General features: G+C 44.3%; 1 protein-coding gene across 5 annotated transcripts in view; it reads left to right on the top strand.

Moving 5' to 3' along the window:
* GUCY2C (guanylate cyclase 2C) overlaps positions 1–22,170 on the top strand; it is an 84,303-nt gene that overhangs the window by 8,577 nt on the left and 53,556 nt on the right. Inside the window, exons 2-6 of one of the 5 annotated variants that reach the window (XM_043882188.1) lie at positions 3,525–3,631; positions 6,946–7,080; positions 16,621–16,733; positions 18,424–18,488; positions 21,207–21,422. In XM_043882188.1, the coding sequence (XP_043738123.1) occupies positions 18,436–18,488; positions 21,207–21,422 (269 nt within the window). In that variant the 5' untranslated portion in view covers positions 3,525–3,631; positions 6,946–7,080; positions 16,621–16,733; positions 18,424–18,435. Of the gene's footprint in view, positions 1–3,524; positions 3,632–6,945; positions 7,081–12,775; positions 13,153–16,620; positions 16,734–18,423; positions 18,489–21,206; positions 21,423–22,170 lie in introns of those variants that run through there. The other 4 variants (XM_043882190.1, XM_043882191.1, XM_043882187.1 and 1 more) reach the window with 4 other exon arrangements.

Below are 22,170 nucleotides of genomic sequence, written 5' to 3'. Positions count from 1 at the left end.
GGTTGAAATCTTTCTTCCATTTGGTTTCTGCCCTCCTAAGTTTAGTCCAGTGGTTTGTATAAGCTTCCTATAGGGTGAGATTTGTGCTGAGTGGTTTGTTTGTTTTTCCTCTGATGGGCAAGACTGAGGTGGTAATCCTGTCTGCCGATGATTTGGTTTGTATTTTTGTTTTGTTTGTTTTTTTGATGAGGCTTCCTGCACAGGCTGCTACTGGTGGTTGGGAGACGCTGGGTCTTGTATTCAAGTGGTTTCCTTTGTGTGAGTTCTCACTATTTGATGCTCCCTAAGGTTAGTTCTCTGGTGATCTAGGGTCTTGGAGTCAGTGCTCCCAGTCCAAAGGCTCAGGGCTTGACCTCTGGAACAAGCAAACCTTGACACTGGTAAGAGAAATTTTGCTAGAACTGTGCATGAACTGTCAAGGCCAAACATGGGCTGGCAATATGTAGAGTCCCTTGGACCATTTGGAAGGGACCTCTCAGGACCAAGAGGAGAGCTGTGCTGACTCTTCTGCAGCATCTCCTGGCAACCTTGATTCCAGCTTGTGAGTCATCCAGTCCAGCATTTCTCATGATGTACTCTGCCTGTGAGCTAAGTAAGCAGGGTGAAAGTATACAACCTTGTCCAACTCCTTTCCCAGTTTTGAACCAGGCTATTGTTCCATGCTTTTTGCATGTTCTGATTTAGGGATTGTTTTCTCTTCATCTGAGGATACCTTTTCTAGAAGTCTTCCACTTGAAAGAGGGAATTTGAAATTTATCTCAATTTTTGTCTACTTTGTCCTACTTTCTTCAACTTACAACCAAGCTGTGAAAATGTTGTTATTCCTAACCATCTCTCTTAACCATCCTTCTTTCAGGAGGAAACACATAGCCTGTTTTTTTTGTTGTTGTTGTTGTTTTTTAAGCTTCTAGTTCTTCTATAGTCATGCAGAAATTCTCCATCAGTAGCGCTGTATACCCTGAGTAACAACCATAAGCTGCAAAAGGAAATGGCAACCCACTCCAGTATTCTTGCCTGGAGAACCCCATGGACAGAGGAGCCTGGCAGGCTACAGTCTGTGGGATCGCAAACGTTGGACACGACTGAGTGACTAAGCATACATAGCAACCATACACAAGAAATCCGGTACCAGGAATTTCTTGATCCAACTTCCTCCATTTTTTCATGGTAAAGTTGTGACATAGCAGGACGCTATGGAGCCATCCAGGGACGGACCCCTTCCCCAGCTCCTCTGTGAAGTACCTAGCTAACAGTATCTGATGCATCTTTCCTGAGTTGTTTTACAGAAGCTAAAATCCCCACCAAGTGGAAGAAATGAACGATTTGATGACCATAAGCTGTCAGCCATAGTGGCGCCTGAGCCTTGATGGTGTTAACCCCTGTGACACTTCACCGTCATCTCATCACCAACCAGTCAGAGAACTTCAGGAACTGGTCACATACCCTGGGACTCCGCTGCCTCACTTGGTCTTTAAGAATGCCTCCCTGAGACCCATTGGGAATCTGGGTTTTTAGAGCCTTAGCTGTCCCAGACTCTGTGTCTGGTGCCTGCAATAAAAACTGCACTTTCCTTCATCACAACCCAGTCAGTTGGCCTTATGTGGGGTGGGGCGGGGGGGTGGGCGTGGACCCAAGTTTGGTTCAATCTAGCAAAATCCAAACCTCCGGCATCATTACCATTCCTGCTGATTTCACGTTTGTGTTTCAGACTGCCCATGGAGCTTGCTCTTGAAATTTATGCCAGAAATTCTTACTCGTCCCTACGTTCACATCCTCACATGACTATATTTTCTTCCCTGACAGATTTACAGTTTTGTACTCCGTTTTGCTGGCTCTTGGCCTCCCTTTCTCTGACAAACACCTTAATTTAAATACTCTCCTATTTCACAGGGATGTTATACGTGCCAGCTGTAAATGGGTTTGGTTTCTTTCTCACAGTCTATTTTTACATCCTTACTTATCAGGGACAGTCTATCACTGTCTAGATCTCAAAAGTCTATAAAGGTGTTTGAGACCTAAAAGAAAGAAGTCTTGGCTCCAAATACAAAAAACAAAAAAAAAAAAAACTGGTATATTATTCCAACTTGTCGTTTAATTGCTAATTTGTGTCTGACCTTGTGCGACCCCATGGACTATAGCACATGCCAGGCTCCTCTGTCCTCCCCTATCTCCCAGAGTTTGCTCAAATCCACAGCAAAACTGTAAGACGCCTTTCAGTTTTTTACAGACTTTTTTTTTTAAACAAATGTATTAAATGTAGCCATGTCTGACACATTTGATATGATATGTCTTTAGGAAACCAGTTTCTTCAATCTTGAAGGATTAATAAGTTTTCTCCCCTTGACCTTCTTATCCATTTCCATCTAATCCTATTTCACCAGGCATTTGCTCCTTCCTCAAATAATTTTGCCAAGTTTTAAACATTCAACAGATTCGCTTTTCCTAATCTCATACATAACGTGAAAAGGAATATCTGCCATTCTGCATTTCAGAGTTTCTATTCTTTCTCTCAAATATATCCTGCTAATGCAGTGTAAATATATTTCAACTAATAAAAAAGTTTATCTAAATAAACATAGTTTAAACTTTCATTCCTGTGGTAGATTCCAAATATTTGTTTTCGGGATAATGTTTTAATCACATCTAGTTACACAGTTATTTCTTGAATACCACTGAAATTTCTTTCCATTACCACTCTTTTCTAATAAAGTGAAGTTGTCATATATGTAGTTTTCTCAATCCAATTAATTTTAGTTAAAATTAGAGAAGATACACCTACTATACACAAAAATAGCACAAAGGAAGAAGCAGTTGATCCTGCCATTTAGAGAATGGCAACCAGGAATAACAATCACTAACTAGGTTACCCTCTGAGCCAACAGGGAGACCCAAGAATACTGGAGTGGGTAGCCTATCCCGTCTCCAGGGAACCTTGCCAACCCAGGAATTGAACTGGGGTCCCCTCCATTGCAGGCAGATTCTTGACCAGCTGAGCCACCAGGGAAGCCAGCTAGGTGCCAGGAACTTTATAACATCATTTTCTGCTTTAATTAAACCACACTTCCCCATACAAGAATCTGCAAAGTTCACAATAACAGTAGTTACTAGAAACTTAACAGAATAGTTAGTAGAAACTTAATTTTCATTTGTTGGAGCTCTCATGAGTATTTCTAGAACCTGCCAGGCATGTCCTGAATATTGTCCAGTAGGTCTATTTGTCCTATGGACACGAGGGTCTGCAGCGGATTCTGCCCCCTGGTGGCTGCAGTCTGCTCATGCGCTGAAGTCCCCCAGTGGGTGCAGCCACAGCTCCCATAGCCCCAGGCACTCGCCGAGGACTCTCAAAGCTCCAAAACAGGCTGCCAACTTTTGATCAAGTGAACATCATTGCTCTGCTTTGTGTGAGGGGAGGGGGCCTGTTAGAGAGCCCCTGGGCAGTTATATCTGTGACTTAGTATTCTCCTGAGCTGTATATCAGGTGGTTCTAGTTTTTTATTCCAGGTCTTTTTCTCTTTAAAACTAAGGTCTGCGTGTATGGACTGGATTGGAGATGGGCTTGAATAATCTGGCTACTATTGTTTGGCTGTTTCCCTGAGAATGAATCACTTATGGTGTGACTGTTGAACTCCAGGTGAGTGAATATTGTCTGGACAAATCCCATCCATCACCTGGCACACCTACCCACGTCCAGGTGCCAGCAAGGGTCACAGCTCAGGCTTCTTGGCTAGAATAGGAATTAAATTTATCTTATAATAAAGAAAACTGAAAATCAGCAAATGTAGATAATCTGCCCACGTTCATATGCTTAACAAAGGCATGAGACATGATTCAAATCCAGCTTCAAGTTTTGTGGGTTTGGGTTTTTTTGTTTAAGAATATCAGACTGCCTCCTGGGACTCAAAGAAGCTCTTCTTTACCTCTAGATACACAATTCTGTTGTTTAAATGCTTGCCCGACATTTCCTACTACCTAGAGAAGCATTAGTAAACAAAACTGGCAATTACTCTATTTGTAAGAAGTTTACACTTCAAGGAACTCATCAGTTTTTTTTTTTTCTTCTTTCCCAAGCTATTATTTTAACCCATATAATTATGAGGAAGTAATTCTTCAGCTGCCCTCAGAGGGAGTAGGGGGTGGGTAGGGGTGGGGAAGAGTAACCTCTGACTTCTCTACAGGAGAATACAGAGTTCCTTTTTCAGAGTTGACTTGTCAACCCAATATCCACTCTTTGGCAGCCTAGGGTCTGTTTCCTTCCATGTGTTGGAGATAAGAGAAAACAAACAAAGTTATTTCCAGAGCACGGGGATCTTTATGACAGCTGAAATGCATTACTGCCATCTCCAACGCATATTTCCCTTAGTATGTAAACATAGCCACCTGGACCCAGGAGGTAATGCAAGAGTCGCTGGGAAACTGAACAGAATTCCGGCTGCCCCTGCAAATATATAACAGTCATCTACTCCAGCCTTTCCCGAGCACATTTGACTGTACAAAATGGGCTGGGGAAGGAGGGAGAAGATGACTGTGTGCGAGGTCGCCTCAGTCGTGTCCGACTCTTTGTGACCCTGTGGACTGTAGCCCGCCAGGCTCCTCTGTCCATGGGATTCTCCAGGCAAGAAGATCGGAGTGGGTTGCCATGCTGTCCTCCAGGAGATCTTCCTGACCCAGGGATGGAACTAGCATCTCTTATGTCTACCTGCATTGGCAGGTGGGCTCTTTACCACTAGCACCACCTGGGAAGCCCCGAGGAAAACATTTCTCAAGGATTAAATAGAGTTTCTTTTGGAATGGGAACCAGGAAAAGAAACAGACTTGTCAACCTGAAGTGCCCAGGCACTGGTGCTGAATTTAGCTATTCAGCCCTAGTGTACAGTAGTGATTCGAGTGTCAGTTGGGTTACCCGACCTGGAGATCTACAGAAGATGACTTTGACTCTCATCTCATCCTTGTAGAAAGTCCAAAACCACTCCCCAGTATTTCATCAAGCCCTGAAGACTTAAACCACCATGATCATCTCTGACTTGAGACTGGGCTGCTTCTGAGAATCACCTAGTCATCCCATTCCTGTTCTTGCGTCATCCATCTAGACACAGATGTGAGCCCTTGTCCGTAATTCCCACAGGTTAGGCAAGTGGTGTCTGCCACAGACTTGACTGAAGTTGGGAAGAGTTACCCAGTGGGCTTGCCTGGTGGCTCAGATGGTAAAGAATCTGCCTACAACGTGGGATACCTGAGTTCAATCCCTGGGTTGGGAAGATCCCCTGGAGGAGGGCATGGCAAACCACTCCAGTATTCTTGCCTGGAAAATCCCACGGACAGAGGAGCCTGGCAGGCTACAGCCCGTGGGGTCCCAAAGAGTCAGACATAACTGAGGAACTTTCACCCAGTTTTATCAGTTTTAAACTCCCGCTAGGAAATTTAATGTAATTAAATGGAATTTGTGTAACTCCAATGCTGAGATGGTTTAGGGAGCTCGATAAATAATCTATTGTATGGATGGAGTTAGGCATCTTTTCCTTAAGGAAAAGACAAGCAACCTGCATCCTCTTATGTATTTTATATATCCTTGTTCTCAAGAGTCTTTAGTCCCCATCACGTTGGCCATTTCTTTCTATTGAGTTGACCAGAAATTTTGTTCAGATTTTTCTGTACAGTGTTACTTAAAACACAAACGAACTTTTTGACCAACCCAATACATAACTCCCATTTCTTTCCTTTTATCTCTTTCCATCTCTCCTCCTCATTCCCTTGTTCCTGGGTTAGCCCTGGGAACTTCACATTTCCTCATTTTATTATATCAAGCAGTTTATGTTTCTCTGTGCCTAACTCAGAAGGTTTGCATAACCAAAGACACTTAAGTGAAAATGTTAGTCTCTCTATTGTGTCCGACTCTTTGCGATCCCATGGACTGTAGCCTGTCAAGCTCCTCTGTCCATGGAACTCTCTGGGCAAGAGTACTGGAGTGGGTTGCCATTCACTTCTCCCAGGGATCTTCCGAAACCAGGGACCAAACCCAGGTCTCCTGCATTGCAGGCAGACCCTTTACCATCTGAGCCACCTTAACTCTTGAATGTTCAACAAAACCGTGTAGACTTTTAGTTACCCGAACCCATCTGGCATCATGTTATCCTGTGTGAATAGGACCAGTAAGTATTTCCTCCACAGGGAAAGACAGTAAAGTAGAAATCATTTAAAATATTTTATTTAGACCTTAAAAGTTGTTTTTTTAAAATCTCAAAATATGTTCATGTTTATTTATTCTCCCACTGGTTGATATTAGGCCAGGTAATTTTCTTTGAACATTAGTCCTTAGATTGAACCTTTGTATCAGCTTTCTTTTTTTAATTAAAGTATAGTTGCTTTGCAGAAAAGTGATTCAGTTGTGTCTGTGAATACATATATATATATTCTTTTTCAGATTCCTTTCCATTATGTTATTGTAAGATATTGAATATAGTTCCTTGTACTATACAGTAGGTCCTTGTTTTATTTCATATATAATAGTATGTATCTGTTAATCTCAAATTCCCCATTTTTCCCTCCCTGCTATATCAGATTTCTTAAGTAAAATGCATCTCATATTAATACTAATACTGCTTTGGGTGTTACATGTTTTAAGGTAACTGACAAGCTCTCCAAGGACAAAGTTTTTGTTAGGTTTCTTTGTATTTTCCAGTGTTTTATAGCAGTTTTTCCACAGCTGTTTTCTCAGTAATTTGTCTTCGTTTAAAATTTTCAACAGTTTTTAAATTATTTTATCAGGTTTGTTGTTGTTGTTGAGTCAATAGGTCACGTCCCACTCTTTTGCAACCCCATGGACTGTAACCTGCCAGGCTGCTCTGTCCATGGGATTTCCCAGGCAACAGTACTGGAGTCGGTTGCCATTTCCTACTCCAGGCGATCTTCCTGACCCAGTAATCGAACCTGTGTCTCCTGCATTGGCAGGTGGAGTCTTTATCATTTTGGCAAATTTGGGCACAAACAGAACGGACCCTTGGTAAACAAATGACTTGATTGGAGGAAGTGGAAGTACACACATCCAGTGGCTGCAGGCATTCAGAGTGTATTTCAGCTAATCTGGTGAGTCTGTTAAATCATAGGTTCAGAAATGCTCTCATGTACAACATGATGAGCTCACACTGCTGTATGATGTACAGGAAGGCTGTTAAGAGAGTAAATTCGAAGGGTTCTCGTCACGAGGAGAATGTTTTCATTTTTTTCCTCTCTTCATTGTCTGTATATGACAAGATGCATATTAGTTGAACCTATTATAATCATTTCACAACATACATAAAGCAAACCTTCATGCTGTATGCCTTAAACTTACATAGTGATGTATGTGAATTATTTCTCAATGACACTGGAAAAAAGAGAAGTACTTTACTATAGCCAGTTTTCCTCAACAAGTTCAAATCAGGATGTCTACTTTTGTGCTCATTTTAAAAAAAGCTTTCATGTTTTAATTCCATCAGTTACATTAGTTCGTAAAATCCCTTTTGAACAACTCACTTTTGCATCTCCACTGAAATAAGGGACAGAGAGAGCCTAGGACTGCTACGGAATGTAGAGATGCTAAGGGTTCCAGTAGTGAGCAGGGGATCTTAATGGGAAACATACAGAAGAGACCCATTGTCAGAAATGAAAGAGCGGGACATGCAGGTGATCTGCTCAGCTGCTCCTTCCCATGTGAAATAGTTTCCCTTTTTTTTTTTTTTTCTCGTATCTTTAGGGCTTTTGTGTTCTATTGTAAAGTGCATCTCATAAATCTGCCAACTTGGTGTTCAATATTTGCTTATGACCCTTGAAACTTTCCCAGTAGAACCTCCCTCCCTTTAATCATGATCTACATGCTAGTAGTTTTGCACCATAAAGAAGACACATGATTTTTACCTTAAAGGATCCAGGAAGGAATGTTATCTTGTTCCTTCCATTTTGAAAATGTTTTCCTGGTTTCATGCTCTAATCAGAGGATTCCCAGAACTGCATCTGCCTTTTGTCTTCACACCTGAATTAAAAGCACTTGACCGTTACTACTTCCTCCATCCCTCGACATAGCTTTTTTTCATATTTGCAATTTGTGGATGAAATAGAAAAAAACCAGTCTACTTTTTCCCCTACCCCAGGAAATGGAAATAGCAACATATCAACAGTTAGACAACCAGGTTTGAGTCCACGCTTGGCCACCCAATGTGCAGGACATAAAATTGTTACCTGCAGCAAAGGTTAATCAGCCTTGTGATGGCCATGTGCCTCTCTGCAGCCTGGTGGTCCATTCCTCCTGATGTCCACTAGAAGTCTCCAGGGGTACCTCCTCCTGACCACTGTCAGTCACTCGTTACCACCTACTCCACCCACCTTATAAAACAACCCTAGTGCCTTCTGAATCAAAGCTGAATCCTCTGAAGTCTGAGCATCTGCCATCCTCCCTCCAGGAGACACTAGGATTGAACCCCCCTTATTCCATATCAGTCATCCCCTCAAACATGGACACTTGGTGTTGCGTCTTAACTTTTATGTATTTAGTTTTTTTGGCTGCACTGGGTCTTCGTTGCTGCATGCAGGCTTCCTCTAGTTGTAGCAAGTGGGGACTTCTCACTGCAGTGGCCTCTCTTGTTATAGAGCACGGGCTCCAAGCACTCGGGCTTCAGTACTTGCGGCACGTGGGCTCAGATGCGGGATCTTCCAGGACCAGGAAGTCCCTTGCATTGCAAGGCAGACTCTTAACCACTGGACCACCAGGGAAACCCTGGTGTCCTACCTTCCCTAGCATTTTATCATCCCCATATTGCTACACCATAATCAATAAATGCCCCAATACCCTTTATTGCTTCATAAACTCTTCTGTACCCCTCCAGGCTAGATTGAGAGGAGGAGTAATGTGTTAGGAAAGGGGCGCAGAGTGGTACAAAGACTCTAGTAATGGTTTACAGGCTATCCTGTATATAAGTGAGTGTTCATTTTATTTTTCTTTTAATTGGTGTATGTTCATTGCAGCTATGCCTTTACATCTATGATCTACCTCATAATTTAAAATTTAAAAAAATAAAACCTACCTCTGTTCCCTTGAGGCCTGTATCATCAAGCCACAACACACACTATCCCTTTTTGTCAACCACTGTCAGTTACTGAAGTCCTCGTTGCTCTCCCTCGAGGATTCCTCTCCAGTAAGGGCCTGCCATCAATCTGGTTGATTTTCATACCCAGGAGGTGACTGTCTAACAGACTGGACTCTGAGTTCCTTCAGCTCCTCTGTTTAGAAACATTTTCCCGCCCCTGCTCTCAGCCACCTTGAACTGCTCACATCAGTCATGCAGAAAGCCTGCCCTTTAATGTAGAAATCTGCCCTTTAATGGCAGACTGTACCCTTCCAGATGTTTGTTTCAATTGTCCCCTTTCTACCTGTTCTGCCTCACTACTGTTCCCTTCAAGCCCCTACTCTCTCTCTCTCTTTTCTTTCTTGGCTTTGCCTTATGGCATGCAGGATCTTAGTTCCCTGACCAAGAACTGAGCCCTCCCTCCCTGTAGAGAAAGCCCTGATCCTAACCACTGGATCACCAGGGAATTCCCTCAAGCCTTTTCTTTATGGCTTTCCCTCACTCCCCTCCTGCATGCACTTCATTCTTTAAATTCAGTTTAGATCTTGTAGTCCATCTCCCCACTATTTCAACTTTCTTCTTTTTTTTAATCCATTTGTTCTTTCATCGCACGTACCTAGAAAACCTCCAGACCCAAGTAAGCCCCGCCATTCACTTTGCTGTATGTACCTGTTCTAGAGCAGCTCAGCTTGGCTGGAGAAAATCATAAAACCAGGCAGAGTAGGACCACCATGGGTTTGGTCACTCATCTGGTCTGCCTACTCAACCACCGCCAGACAACCTTAGGGCACACCTCTTATCAGTTCCCTCTCTCTCATCACGATAACTTTTCGAGTCCCTCCCTCCTCAAACCTCGGACTAGCCCAGCTCTGCTTTCATTCTCAGCCGATGACTCACCTCCTTCAGAATTATTAAACAATCTTACATAAACAATCTCATCTTCCAGGCACAAGTCTAGAAATATGCTTGTATATATGAATCTAATCAGAGCCCCGCCGCGTCTTCCTCATTACACACCCTTCTGTGTTCCCCATTCCTACCTTTAGGGAAAAAAAAACCTTAGTTTCCCTGGCCTGTTTCAGAAAACAGACTCAAGCAGCTAATCATTGAAGAAAGGGCAAAAGTGGGACCCAAGAAGAGTCAGTCAAGCAAGGAAGGTGATAACAACCTGAATAATAAGTAAAACTGAAGCATGGGGTCATAAAGTCTTAGTTCTTCTCGAGAAAAACATATAACAGTGTCTGACACACGTCCTTAAGTTATTTCGTAGAGAAACCAGACCCCCCTCCCCTGCCTTAAGTAGAAACTGCTGACCCTAAACACTTAGACCCTAGCCTGGTTGGAGCTGGAAAATGCATGATTGAGATTCCTGAAACGCCACCCTGTCACCTCACCTTCTACCCGTCAGAAAAGTGTCCATGAGCTGATCACACACCCTGCGACCCTCACCCCAGCACTGCCTTTAAAAACCTTTCCCTGAAGACCATCAGGGAGTTTTTGCCTTTGAGCACTAGCTGCTTGTTCTTCTTGCTTGGCACCTGTAATAAACACTGCATTTTCTTTCACCACAGCCCCACTGTAGACTGGCCTTGCTACGCGTCTTCCCCACTTGGTATCCATATGTTTGTTTTCTACATCTGGGTCTGTTTCCGCTTTGCAAATAAGTTCATCTGTATTGTTTTTCTCAGGCTTCCCAGGTGGTGCTACTGGTAAAGAACCCGACTGCCAATGCAGGAGACACAAGAGATTAGAGTTTGTGCCTTGGGTCAGGAAGATCCCCTGGAGGAGGAAATGGCAACCCACTCCAGTATTCTTGCCTGGAGAATCCCGTGGACAGAGGAGTCTGGCGGGCTACAGTCCATAGGGTTACAAAGAGTTGGACATGGCTGAAACAGCTGAGCACATACCATTTGTCTAGATTCCAAATGTATGCATTAATATACGATATTTGTCTTTCTCTTTCTGACTGACTTCACTCTGTATGACAGACTCTGGGTCCATCCATGTTTCTACAAATGGTACAATTTCGTTTCTTTTTATGGCTGAGTAACATTCCACTTCCCTGGTGGCTCAGACGGTAAAGCGTCTGCCTACAATGTGGGATACCTGGGTTCAATCCCTGGGTGGGGAAGATCCTCTGGAGAAGGAAATGGCAACCCACTCCAGTACTCTTGCCTGGAAACTCCCATGGGAGAAGCCTGGTAGGCTACAGTCCATGGGGTTGCAAAGAGTTGGACACGACTGAGTCACTTCACTTCACTTCACTTCAACATTCCATTGTGTATATGTACCACATCTTTTTTATCCATTCCCTTGTTGATTAAAGTTCCAAATTCTTAATGGTTTACAGAAAACTTCCTGGCTTACCCTTGCCTACTCCTCTGCATTCTTTATTGCACAGGGCTAGCTTTCTTCACTCCACTGTGTATCTTTCAGTTCCTCAAACATCCATGCCACATCTTGCTTCTGGGTCTTTGCACAAGCTCTGCCCCTGCCCACATTCTCTCCTTCTCTTCCATTCAGCTAACTCCTGTTCATCCTTCAAGGCTCAGTTCAAAGGGCACCTTCTCAGGGAAGCATCCTTGACTCTCCAGAATAGGTTAGGTTAATCTGTCATGCAGCCATGAAATTAAAAGATGCTCCTTAGAAGGAAAGCTATGACAAACCCAGACAGCATATTGAAAAGCAGAGATATCACTTTGCCAACAAAGGTCCGTGCAAAGCTGTGGTTTTTCCGGTAGTCTTGTACAGATGTGAGAGTTGGACCATAAAGAAAGCTGAGCACCAAGGAATTGATGCTTTCGAACTGTCGTGCTGGAGAAGACTCTTGAGAGTCCTTTGGACAACAAGGAGATCAATTGGGCAATCCTAAAGGAAATCAACCCCGAATATTGATTGGAAGGGATGATGCTGAAGCTGAAGCTCCAGTACTTTGGCCACCTGAGGCGAAGAGCTGACTCACTGGGAAAGACCCTGATGCTGGGAAAGATTGAGGTCAGGAGGAGAAGGGTGTCACAGAAGATGAGATGGTTGGATGGCATCACCGACTCAATGGACATGAGTTTGAGCAAACTCTGGGATATAACAAAGGACAGGGAAGACTGGCGTGGGAATGCAGAGAGTCAGACAGGACTTAGGGACTGAACAACATCAACAACTGTTCATGTGCTCCCGTGGCCCTCTGCACCATTCTTGATTATTGAGTTTAGTTATTCATAATGATTTATTTAATGTTGGTCTTCCCCTCCAAGGATGCAGGTTCCGTGAAGACGTTAATGTATCCATATCATTCACGGCTGTACACCAAGTGCCCTGCCCATGCCTCACAGAGTCAGGTCTCAGTAATAGTTGCTGACTTGGGTGATTGAAGCACAGATCTTCCTAGTTTCGTTTCAGTGCACAGCTGTGACCTAAAAGCTAATAACCCATCATATTTGTGCTTGCCTTAAACACTTTGACCTTTATTTTCCATTTCCAAAGCGTTTTTGGTGTGTACAATACCGCCCTCTTCCTCTTTTCCCCTTTTCTCACTGATGTGTCACCAAGTGATGTGTTTTAATTGGGTGAGGCGCAGGTAATCTCCCCGTTTACAACTCTGACCTTTCCGTGAGCAAACACACGGAGTGAACTTTGGTTTATCTCCCAGTATAATGCAGCTGCTAATTGCCGGCAGGCAGGCTGTCTCCTACGGTCCACGTGACCGGTGGGGTGAGCAGAGAGGAGCGCGGGGAAGAGTGGACTGCGGCAGCGACAGGCTGTCGGGCCGGAGCTTCTGCCTCCTTGAGAGCCCGGAGCGAAGCCAGCGAGCCCAAGGAGCATGGTGCTGAGGTGAGGGAGGTCATGAAGACGCCACTGTTGGCCTTGGCTTTGTGGTCACTGCTCCTCCGGCCGGGGTTGACGTTCTGGACCTCCCATGTGAGTCGAAACTGCCAGGATGGCAGCTACGAGATCAGCGTCCTGATGATGAACAACTCTGCCTTCCCAGAGTCCCTGGACAACTTGGAAGAGGTGGTGAAGGAGGGAGTGAAAATTGTGAGGCAGCGTCTGCTTGAAGCCGGTAAGAATACGGTAACAGAATTCTCCTCCCTGTTTACCTCCTCTGGAGCCAGAGCACTGCTAAGCGAAGACCTCGCCTTCTTTGCCTGATCACCCAGCCTCCTCTAAGGGCCCTTCTCTCTTTCAAGGCAGTAGATCTTCAGAAAGAAGGATTTGAGCCCTACCTCAGTGAGTTCACTCATGATACGCTCTGCTCTAATAATGGGTCCAACCCAGGTGTTCGCAGCAGTGAAATGCCCCCAAATAAAACTGGATTTACTACTCAGTGGCAGGGCCTTGTGTTTCCTTCTGCATCACCTCAGGGGCAGGATTTGGTCTGGACTTGAGATTTCCAGGGTTGTCCATCAAGAAGATGAGTCAAGTAAAATTCCTACAGATGCTGAGTCTTTGATGAAGATTTTTAATCCATCTATTCTCTCTTTGCATCTCTGGTGGCGGTTCTTGTAAGATGCAGTCGATGTGATAAATTTGCAATCAAAGTCAGTGTATGCACGCTAAATCTCTTCAGTTGTGTCTGACTGGTGTGACCCCATGGACTGTAGCCTGCCAGGCTCCTCTGTCCATGGGGATTCTCCAGACAAGAATACTGAAGTGGGTTTCCATGCCCTTCTCCAGGGGATCTTCCCCACCGAGGGATTGAAGCTGGGTCTCCTGCATTGTAGGCATATTCTTTATCATCTGAGCTGCCAGGGAAGCCCCAAATATAGTGTAACAGTCCTTTATTGTACCCCCTTTTTAGGGGGATGAGAAAATTATTTTTTATGTTTTATTGAAGTATAGCTGATTTACAGTGTTGTATTAATTTCTGGTTCACAGCAGAATGATTCAGTTTATATATATATTCTTTCTTGTATTCTTTTCCATTGTGGTTTGTCAGAGGATATTGAATATAGTTCCTTGTGCTATACAGCGGGACCTTGTTGTTAATCTATCCTATCTATACTAGTTTGTGTGTATCTCTTAATTATTAAGAATAAATTATAACATTAGGTAAAACATGTATGATAAAGAGAAAGTTATCACCCCTGATAATTTCCAGTCCCCTGGATATTTCCAGATTCTTTTCATGTGCTTCCAAGTTTCTTGTTAAGAACATCTTTGGAGTCACTTCCGCACTGAAACACTTTTCTGTCCTTCTTCATTTCACATTATCCTACAAGTAGCTTTCCTGGAGTTGTTTAATCTTCATAGTATCGTGTGAATGGATTTCCCATGTCTCTTGTGTATCTCTTCCCGTATCTCTGACCCTTCCAGATCATCTGGTAATTCCCTACATTGGGATATTCCATTGTTTTTAGTTTCTCATGATTATTTAAAAGCTACTGCAATAACTTCCCAGGTGGCTCAGTGGTAAAGAACCCGCCTGCCAAAGCAGGAGATGCACGAGATGCGGGTTTGATCCCTGAGTCGGGAGGATCCCCTGGAGGAGGGCATGGCAACGCACTCCAGCATTCCTGCCTGGAGAATTCCATGGACAGAGGAGCCTGGCAGGCTACAGTCCGTAGGGTCTCAAAGAGTCAGACATGACTGAAGCATCTTAGCGCACACACACACACGTGCTAGGTAAGATATATCATCTCTTTACTCACCACAGCTCTGTGCAATCAGCATTGCTGACACTGTTTCACAGCAGAGTTATTTCACTTAATAACTTTGCTGAAGTCATACAAGTTTTCTGTTTGAAGTAGGAGTCAAACCCATATCTGTCTTATTCCACAGAGCGTATCATGTCGCCACTGTAAGATCTTTACCCACCGTGAACTAACTTGCTCATTAAAATAAAGTAGTGGAACATTGTGGTTAGAAGCAGAGTTTTGGAGTCAGACAGAGGCCAGTTCACAATCCAGCCTTTTATCCAACCATTTATCACCTGTGACCTCGAGCAAGTTATACTTAAATTTTCCGAGCCTCAGTTCCTTCACCTATAAAATCACAGTATAGTTTCCTCCGGTGAGTATTGTGTGGATTAAATGAGGAGATTCACATAAAGTACTTAACTGATCCATACTATGCACTCACTGAATGGCCATTGTGTTTATTGTGGCCCCGGTTGCTGTTGTTCTTGTCAAGGACGTTGATGTTGTGGTTGTTGCTGCACCCTTGCTGCTGTTAAGCAGAACAAGTTACCCGGCTCATAAAATAAACAGTGCAGTGCGTTGCTCAGATATTGATCTCTGAGCTCACATAACCCGAATTTGCACTTCTGCTCCATCATTTACTCGTTGAGTGACCCTGAGCAAGTTGTTGATTCTAAGTTCAGTCATCTCATTTGTAAAATAGAGTCAATAATGGTGAGAGGCCTTTGCATGAACTCAATAAGAGGAGAATCAGAAGGTGGCGGGTTGAGGGGTGAAAGAATAAACTGAGGCCCAGATCTCTGCATCTGATGATGCATTTTGTCAGATGGATGGTCATGCATAGTAAACTCAAGAAATGCAGCTTGTGAAGGAAAGATGGATTCACAGTCTAAGCTTATTAAGCATTGATATTCCGGGAAAATTTAAGACAGTATACTTAAGAGCTAACTTGAAGAATAGAGTTCTAATGTGGGTGATGTCTAAGTGGAAGAGAGCAATGTTTTCCCCAAGAACCTAGGAAAGCTTTGTGGGTTTGGAAGAATACACAGGGCTTGGTGGAAAGCTTGAAAACAAGATTCCTTCAATCTTAGGAAATCAGCTTCCCAAGGATGTATGTGCCATGGCTAAACACACCAGTTCATACCCTCAACCTAGTCCATACCCCCCAACTGGTCCATACTCCTCACTGGTCCATACCCTCCACCTGGTCCATACCCCCCACCTGGTCCACACCCTTCACTGGTCCATACCCTCCACCTGGTCCATACCCTCCACATGCTTTCATGTGCTGAGGGGGGTCCCTTTCCTAGACTCCAGAGCCCATATCCAAATTAACTTTGGTCCTATCCCATCCTCAAAGTTCTTTATAGGAGAGAGATCATCTGAGATCACCCTGTATTCTATAACGTCCCCTTCACCCTCCCAGCACTGAGATCTCATGGTATGGTGTGCAGATGGCAAATGGGATAGGGTTGAAACGACACCTGAGGAACTGCTTATAAGTTAATCTTTACTTTGAAGTCCCCATCCCACTGTCAAAAAGTGTTCAGTGGAGGCTTCACTGGTGGTCCCATGGTTAAAGACTCCACACTTCCACTGCAGGGGTTGCAGGTTCAATCCTTGGTCAAGGTACTAAGATCCCACATGCTACACAGTGTGGCCCCAAAATATAAATAAACAATATGCTAAAGTCATTAAAGTAATAATAATAAAGAAATGACAGGGAGTGACATAGGAACTCAGAACTCAAATATTCCTAGGCCTGAAACTGGATATACAGTTACCCCGCCCCCCACCCCCAGGCTCAGCTGGCAAAAGATAAATCTCACAGCCAGTATAAACTTACTGAGAAATAACACGAGTCTTTTCTTTCCCCTCATTCTGGATAACAGGCCTCAATGTGACCGTGAATGCCACCTTCATCTATTCAGAAGGTGTGATTTATAAGTCCAGTGACTGCCGGAGCAGTACCTGTGAAGGCCTCGACCTCCTCAGGACGATTTCAGTGAGTGCCTGCCTCTACGGGGTCAGCTATCACCCTCCTGCCCTGGGGGGATGGTGGCTGGGCTCCCCGACCTGTCCAGCTGTACCCCAGCATCTCCTCTATCTGCCAGCATCCCACCTGTCTGCCGGCATCCCACCTGTCCACCAGCTTCTCCGCTGTCCACCAGCATCTCCCCTGTCCCACCAGCATCTCCCCTGTCTGCCAGCATCCCACCTGTCCACCAGCATCCCCCCCGTCACCTCCAGCTACACAGCTGAGTGATTTGGAGATGGGGTGCTCTGACTCTCCCCCCATCTTATTTCCCAAGTGAGAGGGCCCTCGGGGAACCCAGGAAGGTAGGGAGCACCTTAGCTATGTTGTCAGTGGTATGGAGGGGGATTATTTTGTTTTCAGTTGTTTTTAAAAGTCTTTTAAAAAATTTTAAGTGTTGATATTAACTGATGTGCCTTTGTGTTCCCTCAAGAAATATTTGAGGTGCCCTATTACAAAAATATGTTCCAAAGCCCTCTGTGCATGTGTGCTTAGTCATGTCCAACTCTCAGGGGCCCCGTGGACTGTAGCCCGCCAGGCTCCTCTGTCCATGGGGTTCTCCAGGCAAGAATACTGTACTGGGTTGCCATGCACTCCTCCAGGGGATCTTCCAATGCAGGGATCGAACATGTGGCTCCTGCCTTGCAGGTGAATTCTTTACTGCTGAGCCACTGGGGAGGCCCCCAAAACCCTACACCAGAGACCTATTGCAAGTCATCACCATATACATGGTCACAGGTTGATTGTTTAAGAGCGGAATGTGAAAACCTAACTTTATAGTAGCAACTGTAATGTCAAAATCTAGAAATAGGAAGAGAGAGATTCTTGCCTACTTCCTCCTCCCAACCCCAGCCCTAACCCCAACCAGAGCTTTACGGAGCTGAAGAGGGTTCCAAGGTCTCTAGAGGCAATTAGGCTGTGAGATGCCCCTCTACGACAGAAACCTAAAAACAAAGCCCTTCAGAAAGCAGTGCTGGGCACAGAGCATGGTTCTGAAGCTCTAATCAATAACATAGACTCAACCTGATCGGCCACACTCATGTCAGGAGGCGTGGCTCATTACAGTCGTCTTTCTAAATCGTGGAGGGTGCAGAGCGAGCAAGAGGAGTTGAATACACTCCACTTTGCAGTTCTACGAAAATGTGTCTCCTCTTTCTACCTCTCCAGCGGAAGATGTAACCTGGTTCTCCAACACCGTCGATGGAATATCCCTAGTCGGGTGCCCCTTGAGAAAGGGTGGAATACGAGATCTATAGTCCTCAGAGCAGTTACACTGCATTTTGTTCTCTGCAGCCCTGCTTGTCGCGTCCCCTAAAACTGGAACTTGCCCTCTCTCTCCACGGCCCCTCCAAATCTAGGCTGTTCCCCACGTGGCCTACAGACACTGCTAATGTTACAGTCTGCCTGTGCCTCGTCAGCCACTGCACATCCTCCCCTTGATAAGAGGGTCCAGGTTCCCGTTCGGGCAGCACCCCTTCCGTGGGATTCTCTTCCCTCATCCCGCAGCCTCTCCCAACTCAGACACCTCGGAGGTGAGAGAATGAGGGAGAAAGGCCCACTTTCCAGTCTTCTTGGAGCCTCCCTCTTGCCCGCTTCTTTCCTGTGCACTGATTCATGTTTTATTTTTAGGGACTAGTTGTTTTTTTTTTTTATCTTACAGAGTAAAAAACAGATGGGCTGTGTCCTCATGGGGCCCTCGTGTACCTATTCCACCTTCCAGATGTAGTAAGTAGCTTGGTTTGTTATTGCTTTCACACCCCTGTGACTTGAAGTCAGGACGAGATCATCAATATTTAAGTGATTTATCAAACAGCCGTCTAGTCCAGGTAATACAGTCAGCGGTGCGGGGCCCTTGGATTCTGCAGCCCTCTCTAATGACCGTCGTGCCCTCATCCAGGTGCCTCTGCCTTTGTGCAGTGTGGGGTGAGTGGCAGTAGCTGTTCCCGTTCAGTTACTCACATCTGAGCATGAGAAGCAAACCGGTAGAGATGAAGTTGCAGCTTCCCTGATGGCTCAGTCTGTAAAGAGTCTGCCTGCAATGCAGGAGACCTGGGTTTGACCCCTGGGTCGGGAAGAGCCCCTGGAGAAGGGCATCGCAACCCGCTCCAGTGTTCTTGCCTGGAGAAGCCCATCAGCAGAGGAGCCTAGAGGGCAATAGTCCATGGGGTTGCAAAGAGACGTGACTGAACTGACTTAGCGTGAGAGATGAAGTTAGACTCCTGGCAAGATTCAGGGAAGATAGTGAACTTGGATAATTTGAAAACTGAATAAAGGAAATATTCCCAGACACAAACACAAAGGAAAGCACCCTAGGGCCTTGGCAGGGCTCTGTTCCATCCTTAGGTCTGTAAGAATGGGGACAGTGGTAGGATTCTTATTTCATAGTGCTATTTGAGGATTATATGAGTAACATACTAAAGTACTTTACACAGTGCCCGTATCAATTTAGAAGAAAAAATCTTCCAGTATGTTTTAGAGGGAAAATACTTCTCTGGCTTCTGGAACATCACCCCCATCCCTCTTGTTCATCTCATGCTATGTAATTCTAACCACCACAAAATACTTCGTTCTACCAAATCACCCTTCCCCAATAAAAATCCCTCCCACATGCCTTTCTTGCACCTGTTCCATCTCCCCCTGAATCAAGATCACTCTTTGTCTACACAGAGAAAACGTTTAATAGACCACCAAAGATGGAAGGGGATGTTGTTTTCCTTTCTCAAATACATATTAAACATCTTCATACGAACTTGGTAGACCAGAGATACTGAGGTGAACAAGCCCGGTGTGATGCTCACCTTCATGGTGCTTGCAGTCTAGTGGAGGAGACAGAGATTAAACAGATTTCTCTCTCAAATGATTACCTGGTCTCAGGTATCAAAGACAGTTCTCCTAATGAATAAAGAGATTTAATCTAGGACCTGATGGATCAGTAAGAATCAACCAGGCAAAGAGTTAGGGGCACAGCATTTCTGGTATTTGTAAAGACCGTGATAGAAAATAAAGGTTGATATATTTAAGGCATGACTGCATCCATGAAATTAAAAGATGTTTGCTCCTTGGAAGAAAAGCTATGACCAACCTAGACAGCATATTAAAAAGCAGAGACATTCCTTTGTCAACAAAGGTCCATCTAGTCAAGGCTTTGGTTTTTCCAATAGTCATGTATGGATGTGAGAGTTGGACTATAAAGAAAGCTGAGCACCGAAGAATTGATGCTTTTGAGCTGTGGTGTTGGAGAAGACTCTTGAGAGTCCCTTGGACTGCAAGGAAATCCAACCAGTCCATCCTAAAGGAGATCAGTCCTGAATGTTCATTGGAAGGACTGATGTTGAAGCTGAAACTCCAATACTTTGGCCACCTGATGTGAAGAGCTCACTCATTTGAAAAGACCCTGATGCTGGGAAAGATTGAACATGGGAGGAGAAGGGGACGACAGAGGATGAGATGGTTGGATGGCATCACCAACTCAATGGAGATGAGTTTGGGTAAACTTTGGGAGTTGGTGATGGACAGGGAGGCCTGGTGTGCTGCAGTTCATGGGGTCCCAAGGAGTCAGACATGACTGAGTGACTGAACTGACCTGACCTGATGTTTAAGGAATCATGAGTAGATCCATGTGCCGAACAGGAGAAGGAAACTGTAAAGTCCTCAGGTGATGCCTGTCTCAGAGGTAGTCCGAAGCACCTGCGTGCTCAGTTGCTAAGTTGTGTCCGACTCTTTGGGACCCTGTGGACTGCAGCCCGCCAGGCTCCTTTGTCCATGGGATTTTTCCAGGCAGGAATACTGGAGTGGGTATAAGAGCTGAAAATAAAGCAGTGTGTGGAGGGTAATTTCAGGGACATCTTTTGGGCTTCACAACATTTGTAGTAGCTGTGGTGGCCCATTTTCTGTTTTTCTTAGCCCTACGCCCCAAAGTCCATATGTCCTAGCCTAGATGTTAGGACGACCTGATGAAACTCATCTTAGAATAAATCAAAGTAACCAAGCCGTGTGTGTGTGTGTGCCTGTGCGTGCTAAGTCACTTCAGTCGTGTCTGACTCTTTGCAAGCCTATGGAGTGTAGCCCACCAGGCTCCTCTGTCCATGAGATTCTCCAGGCAAGAATTCTGGAGCGGGTTGCCATGCCCTTTTCCAGGGAGCAGGGATGGAACCCACGTCTCTCATGTCTCCTGCATTGGAAGGTGACCACCAGCACCACCTGGAAACCAAGCCACATATACAAGAAAACATTCAGAGTATGCTTAGCATGTAGCATATGTTCAGTAAACATCCTTTAAATTCACTTGTGTGAGAGGGACCCATGTAGGTCGAATACCTGCTTGAATGACCTTATTTCATTCTTGTCATTTCCACCCACATGCTGAAACAGCTTAAAGAAGGATCTTACTTGTGCTACTTAAGTTAATCCTGATATTGGTTTATTTCTCACCTCTTGGCACAGCCTTGACACAGATTTAAACTATCCCATGATTTCAGCTGGGAGTTTTGGATTGTCATGTGACTACAAAGAAACTTTAACCAGGATGATGTCTCCAGCTCGCAAGCTGATGTACTTTTTGGTTGACTTTTGGAAGGTCAATTCTTTTCCATTCAAACCTTTTTCCTGGAACACTGCGTATGTTTTCAAGAATAGTACAGAGACTGAGGACTGTTTCTGGTAAGCAAGACCATTAATATCCTTCTGACATTTAGCCATAAACCATGGAGAGAAACCATAAACTCTCAGCAGACCCCTAGTTATTATCAGATGCTCGTTCCATGAAGTAACAGCATTGGGAATGGAAACCAACCCACTTTCTTACATGCAACTGGTACATAGTTTATGTTTAACTGATTTCATTCTTAAGCTATAAATATATTTAGATAAGGCTGTTTGTTACTCCTATTTGAACTAGATCTATTAAACACAATTCTCTGAAGTAGGTACCCCTTAACTTCAGGTCAAATTGAAGTTGACACTGCCTCTGATTTAATGATCTAAATCAATAGCAACAGCTAATGTTTCATATTAATAAAAAGGAATCATATGGAGCATGTTATATGTCTTGAGAACTCTGAGTAGATGTTTTTTGAACATATTTTCAAAAAGTTGCCGTTTCTTATAGAGTCTGTTAGTTAACAATGATCTGTTTTCCTTGCCTCAGTGTGATTGACATAAAGTGTCTATGTAATGGTAAATACATTGACTAAGTATTTTTCTAATTCTTTTCCAAATGGCATAAGTAAAGTAGTAATAAATATAGCTTTGATAAAAACTTTGGTTCCACTAAAAGTGATGAGAAGTGAATAAACAAGTAAAAGCAAAGGGGCCAAAAGGAACATGATGTCATTAATATAATTGACATACATTGCATGTGTGACACTCTTTGCAGTTTTGAAAGTACTTTCAAGTTAGTTTTATTAAT

Source organism: Cervus elaphus, chromosome 22, assembly GCF_910594005.1.
Source record: "Cervus elaphus chromosome 22, mCerEla1.1, whole genome shotgun sequence".
NCBI lineage: Eukaryota > Metazoa > Chordata > Mammalia > Artiodactyla > Cervidae > Cervus > Cervus elaphus.
Note: the sequence above shows the minus strand (reverse complement) of the source record. Positions and strands in the feature narration are given on the sequence as shown.